General features: G+C 46.2%; 1 protein-coding gene across 1 annotated transcript in view; it reads left to right on the top strand.

Moving 5' to 3' along the window:
- The window catches only part of rbm28 (RNA binding motif protein 28), a 39,918-nt gene continuing 33,339 nt past the window's right edge, over positions 1-6,579 (top strand). The window contains 2 exon segments of the mRNA XM_072471190.1: positions 1-179; positions 4,203-4,346. Of these exon segments, the coding sequence (XP_072327291.1) occupies positions 20-179; positions 4,203-4,346 (304 nt within the window). The 5' untranslated portion in view covers positions 1-19.

The raw sequence follows: 6,579 nt of genomic DNA, 5'->3' as shown, positions 1-6,579 counted from the left end.
GGCCAGCAGCACACAAAAGATGGCCGCGCCCACGGGAGAGGAGCTGCCGCCTGCGGCGCGGGGCCGTTTGAACACGGTGTTCGTCAAGAATCTGCCCGCAAGCGCGGCCGCCGGGCAGCTGGAGGAGATTTACAGCCACCTGGGTCCGGTCAAACACTGCTTCGTGGTGAAGGAGAAAGGTGCGGAGCGGAGGAGGAGAGTGGGGCCCCACACGTGGTGGAGGAGCAGCTGTTTCCGACTCTCACCTGCGCCGGGCGATGTCTCACTGACCCGCTGCTTCAGGCTGGACCGACGTGTACTGGCCCGTCCTCCCAACCCCATCCCGCAGACCATTGACCAGGCCACCCTGCCTCTTCGAGCTGGCCTGTTGCAGAAACTTTCATCGTTCCCCCAAATCAAGGGGAAGACGAAATCGTCAATGGTATCTCCGAGCAGGCTGCAATGAATACAGCATAGAAAAGGAGGCCGTTCCGCCAGTACCTGTCTGTGTGGGCACTCGGCCCATGCAGCTCGGCCAGTCCCAACTCTCCGTCCCCGGCCCAAGCCACGATTGGATTTGCCTCTACCACACTCTTCAGCCAATGCATCCCAGATCCTGACCGTTGTTAGCAGGGAAAAAAGTTGCTCTTCGTGTCTGTGGGTCTCCTGCTAGTCACTTTCAATTGGTGTCCCCTAGTTCTCAACCGTCCACTGACGAAAACAAAGTTTTTTTTTTTTCTGTCTTCCTCTACTCTGCCTAGATTCCTCATGGATTTGAGCATCTGTCAAATCTCTGGAAGGAGATAGCCACTCCTATCTATCCGCAGTAAGAAGTCTTACACCAGGTTAAAGTCCACCAGGTTAAAGTCCAACAGGTTTGTTTCAAACACTAGCTTTCAGAGCATTGCTCCTTCCTCAGCACTGCTCCTTCCTCAGGGCATAAGGAAGGTCAGGTCCTGAGGAAGGAGCAGTGCTCCGAAAGCTAGTGTTTGAAACAAACCTGTTGGACTTTAACCTGGTGTTGTAAGACTTCTTACTGTGCTCACCCCAGTCCAACGCCGGCATCTCCACATCCTATCTATTCACGTAATTGAAGTGCTTCATCATTCTTGTAAATCTTTTCAGCACCCTCTCAAAAGCCTTCACATTTTTCCTAAAATGCAGGGCCCAAAATTGTACAAAATACTCCAGTTGAGATGAACCTAGTGTTTTATTAAAATTTATCATAACTTCCTTGTATTTGTACTCTATGCTATGATTTATATAGCCCAGGATCCCATATGCCTTTTTAACCAATTATTCAATTAGCCTTCTTGAAATATTTGTACACAGATACTCCTTGGGTGGCACTGCTGCCTCACAGCGCCAGGGAGCTGGGTTTGGGCGACTGGAGTTTTCACTTTCTCCCCGTGTCCGCATGGGTTTCCTCCGGGTGCTCCGGTTTCCTCCCATAGTCCAAAGATGTGCAGGTTAGGTGAATTGGCTGTGCTAAATTGCCCCTTAGTGTCCAAAAGGTTAGGTTGGGTACTGGGTTATGGGGCTAGGGTGGGGGCCTATATAGGATGCTCTTTCAAAGGGTTGGTGCAGACTCAATGGGCCGAACGGCCTCCTTCTGTACTGTAGGGATTCTAGGTCTTCCTATTCTTGCACCCCATTTAGAATTGCCTCTTTTGCATTTACACGTTCTTCCTACCGAAATGCATCACGTGACATTTTTCTGTATTAAATTTAATCAGTCACTTATTCACCCAACCTAGCAATCTGTATGGTTTCTCTTGAAGTCTTTAATTATCTCCCTTATCAATTCATAATACTTGAGTTTTATGTCATTGGCAAATTTTGAAATTTGCGCCCACAATGCACCCAAGTCTAGATTGTTAATATACATCAAGAAAAGTAGTGGTCCTAGTACCAACCCCCAGAAACACCCATTTAATACCTTCCTTGTACACCACAGCAACTGCATTAGCCTTCTCTGTTATCGCATCTACAACCAAGTTAGTTAAACAGTTTAATTTGTGCTAGCTTTCCTTAATTAATCCCCTTTTATCCAAGTAACCATTAATTTTGTCTTGGATTATCATTTCTAAAGGGTTGCGCCAATGAGGTTAAAACAACTGGCCATAAACTCTTGCTCAAAAATAGGTGCCACCCTTCCTCCAGCATCCACAGATGCAACCCACCCAGCCCTGCTGATTCACTAATTTGAAATAGTCAACTTTTCTAATACAGTCTCTTAATCAATTCTTAGCCCATTAAATGTCTCAAAATCCTCTTTCTCTATGACTTAGGCAGCAGCATCTTTCTTGATAGCGCCAGATGCAAAGTACTCATTTGCTAGCTCAGCCAGGTCCTCTGCCTCTTTGACAAAGGGTCACCTAGACTCAAAACGTTAGCTCTTTTCTCTCCCTACAGATGCTGCCAGACCTGCTGAGATTTTCCAGCATTTTCTCTTTTGTTTCAGATTCCAGCATCCGCAGTAAATGGCTTTATCCTCTGCCTCTAAGTCGATTATCTTTTTGGCCCCTCCTTGTTCCCATATGTCCTCTTGCTACCCTTTCAAAATTACCTGTTCATAAGCGGCACGGTAACACAGTGGTTAGCACTGTTGCTTCACAGCTCCAGGGACCCAGGTTTGATTCCTGGCTTGGGTCACTGTCTGTGCGGAATCTGCACATTCTCCCCGTTTCTGAGTGGGTTTCCTCCGGGTGTTCCAGTTTCTTCCCACAAGTCCTGAATGATATGCTTGTTTGGTGAATTGGACACTCAGAATTTTCCCTCAGCACACCTCAACAGATGCCATAGTGTGGTGACTAGGGGCTTTTCACAGTAACTTCATTGCAGTGTTAATGTAAGCCTACTTGTGGCACTAAAAAGATTATTATATTATTATTATTTGCATGCCTACATGCAATTTTTTTTAATGTTAGTTGCCAGTTTCTTTTATTCTCTCCTTGTCTTCCACTTCCTTTTCTCTGAGCTTTCGATATTTGGCCTGTTTCTCCCCAGCAGTACTCCAGTTCTGTACTCCATTAATAAGAACACGGTTGATTTTAAAAACAAAGTGTTTCTTCCAAAAAGTAACAGTTGGCTTATGGTGAAATGTGCAATAACAAAAATATTTGCCCAGTTTTCCGACTTCCACTTGTCGTGGTTTTGTGTACTTTGTATTATCATAGAATCCTTACAGTGCAGAAGGAGGCCATTCAGCCCATTGAGTCTGCACGGACCCTCTGAAGGAGCATCCTGCCCAGGCCGACTCACCCACCGTAACCCCACCTAAATATTTGGACACTAAGGGGCAATTTAGCATGGCCAATCCACTTAACCTGCACATCTTTAGACTGTGGGAGGAAACCAGAGCACCCAAAGGAAACCCATGCAACCATGGGGAGAATGTACAAATTCCACACACAATTGAACTCGGGTCCCTGATGCTGTGAGGCAGCAGTGCTAACCACCGTGCCACCCTAGTATTGTTGGCAAGGCCAGTTTTGATCCAGTAACAACAAAAGATCGGCAATATAGAGCAGAGCCAGGATGGTGTGTGACTTGGAAAGGAACTTGTGGATAGTGATGTTCCCATGCTCTGCTTCCCTTGCTCTTTTAAGTGGTAGGTTTGGAGGGTGGGTTTCAACTCGCTGCTAATGGTGGGTGCCATGAACTCTCCATTAATCCCCCAGCAATTTTCTAATCTTGTGTCTCATACAAAAGGCAACATCTGTAACAATGCAGCACATCCTCAGTACTGCAGTAGATGTTAGCTGTTTAGCTGCTGTTGTATAAAGTGTCAAAGGTTCTACTCCTCACAAACACCTATATTTTCCTTTAACACAACTCTACAAAAACTCTACCATCACATGCCCCAAAGGCCACCTGAAGCTTCTTTACATATCTGTCAATTACTAGATACTTAACATAAATGAGACATTTAATTGGAATGTCTCTTAACCCATTCCTTAACAGTAGATTGGCAGCCAGCATGATGTGTTTGTATCCTGAATGGGGATTGAACCCATAACCTGGCAGACGCGAGTCCTACTGACAAAGCCAAGCTGACCACCTACACTTTGCAGTATAGTGTTATGAGTAGGGTGGTGGAGCAGCCAACTCCTAATGTATTGTACTGCAGATGGATGTCTGCACATAACAATGCTGTCATTTATTTGAGCAGAGTTCCTGACTAAGAGCAGTGACTTAACATATCCTTTCTTTTCCCCCAGGGAGTCAGACTTGTCGTGGTTTCGGGTACGTGACATTTTCCCTTCCAGAAGACGCGCAGAAAGCTCTGAAAGAGGTGAAATTCTATGATGGCCAGAAACTCTCTGCTTCTCTTGCCAAGAAGAAACTTTTGCGAAAGAAAGAGGGTGAGTGTTTCAGTAGCCTGAGCAGAGGGGGCTGTCTGTCCCTTCATTTGTGCAGTTGCTCAGTTAGGGAAGATCTGTATAGACTTTTAATCTTAGGTTGCGGGTAACCTGTGAGGCAGTGGGTCAGGCATTGACTTTTCACCTGTAGGACTTGGGTTCAAATCTGACTTGACAATTGTGTCTGTTGATGGTAAGGAACCTACATTAAATGTATTTGTCAGTCTCAATCCATTTTCTAGATAGCATGGAACTGCAGCACAAATCAGTCTATAATGTGACACTTGATTCAGGTCTCTGAGAAATTGGAAAATTCTAGGTCGGTATGAATGCTCTTTGTGAGATTAAAGTCAGGAGAATGCAACAGCGCAGAGATGGGCGTATTAGTCGGTCAGGTCTAGGCCAGACTTTCTGCATTTGTGAATGGTGCTGTGGCATTTTGTTGGACTCGGGTAGAGGAAGCTTTACTTTGCATTCAACCTGTGCCATTCTGGAAGTGAAGGGAAGCAATGGATTGTTCCTACTCCTGATGGTTATTTATTGATTCTCTTTACTATCTTGCTGCAGAGGGCGTGTGCTTGGTGCACGGGTGATCGCTAGCAAGTAACAGATCGCGCTCGATTGTCATATCCTCTTGGTTGAATAGTTTGTTGTACTTGCTGACATGGTATCAGCTGACTCTGTGGGAATTATATTGCAGCAACAATCCGCACCTTCGGTTGAGCGCAGAGGGACAGGGTATACCATGTGCACCCCTTTAAGCTAGTCCCTCACAGTGCCTTGCACTTCCAACTGTTCTGAGTTCATGGTCTTGCCTGGTCATCTCTGTGGGCTGCTCCATCACTGCTGAAACACAATGACAAGAGTAGGTGGTGACCCAGTGGAGTCAGGTGATCTTCAGTTAATCCAGTTATTCTGGCAGGTTGGAGTTTGGGACAGTGAAGTCCAAATTTACAACTCTGCGGTCATCCAGTCAGAGCCCCAACTACTTCAGATGAGGCTCTTCTTAATGCAGCTGCCAGCTAACTAGGACTTTGCTGCTTGTGTAATCTGCAATAGGAAACGGCAAGTCCACAGAATTTGCAGCTTGGAACATACTTTTGGACTATGGCCTCTGATGGCTTCATTGTGGAAAATTTCATTCAACACGGCGGTAAAAAGAATGTAGAAAACTTCCGGCATGGAACTACTTTGCTTGACTTAATGTGAAACTACTTTCATTTCAACGTCTCAGCAAATGGAATTTCAACTTTAGGAGTTTGTTTTGACAATATTATTTGACCTTCATGGGCTAGGTTCATATCTAGCCCAGAATGTAGGGGTGGGAATCTCTTGTTTCATTGTCCTATATGAGTTTGAGGTCAGTCTCCAACCACCTTCGGTGATCACTCGCTACGAGTATGAGTGTCCACCTAAGAAACTTGGTGTTACTGATCATGGTTCTGTGGATTCTTGCATGACTGATGAACCAAATCCTAGAGCTGCATCTTCGACTGCACACTTCGCAGGTGTTTCCGGGAAATGGGATCGGTCCTTGGACTCAAGATCATTGGCATTCCTTTTGCAGGCTCCTTTTCTGGGCCACCTCTTGCTGTTGGGTATCCTCAAAGAATTGAGTCCCTTCAATCACGAGGTTCTTCCAAGTAGGTCTCTTCTGAGCAAGGGTCTCCCAGGAGTTGACATCTATGTTGCATTCCTTGAGGTAAGCCCTCAGGGTGTCTTTGGAGTGCTTCCTTTGTCCTCCTGTTGTTTGGAAGCCTTCCTTGAGCTGGGCAAAGAATATTTGCTGTGGCAGTCAGGGCTCTGACATCCTAAGCAAATGAACGGCCCATCGGAGATGGCTTTGGATGATCATGGCCTCAATGTTGGTGTTTTTGGCTCCTTCAAGGATATTTAAGACGCCTGCCCTCCCAGCTGATGTGGAGAATCCGTTTCAGGCAATGTTGATGGTACCTCACCAGGACCTTGAGGTGGCTACTGTAGTCAAGCGTCTGAGCCTTGTAGAAGAGTTGGGAGGACGACCGCCTTGTAGTAGCTTCTTGGTGTCAGCACAGGTGACGCGGTTGTCAAAGACTCTCGTCCTTGGGTGTCCAAAGCAGGCGCTCGTGGAATGGATAGGATGTTGGATCTCCACATTGATCTCAGCCTTAGAGGAAAGATGGCTCCCTAGATATGGGAAATGTTCCACATTTGGTAGGGTTTCACCACTGATATAGATGGAGGGAGAGACTGGATC

This window comes from Scyliorhinus torazame, chromosome 13, assembly GCF_047496885.1.
Source record: "Scyliorhinus torazame isolate Kashiwa2021f chromosome 13, sScyTor2.1, whole genome shotgun sequence".
Taxonomy (NCBI): domain Eukaryota; kingdom Metazoa; phylum Chordata; class Chondrichthyes; order Carcharhiniformes; family Scyliorhinidae; genus Scyliorhinus; species Scyliorhinus torazame.
The sequence above is the reverse complement of the archived record's forward strand: the minus strand, read 5'-3'. Positions and strand labels throughout refer to the sequence as shown.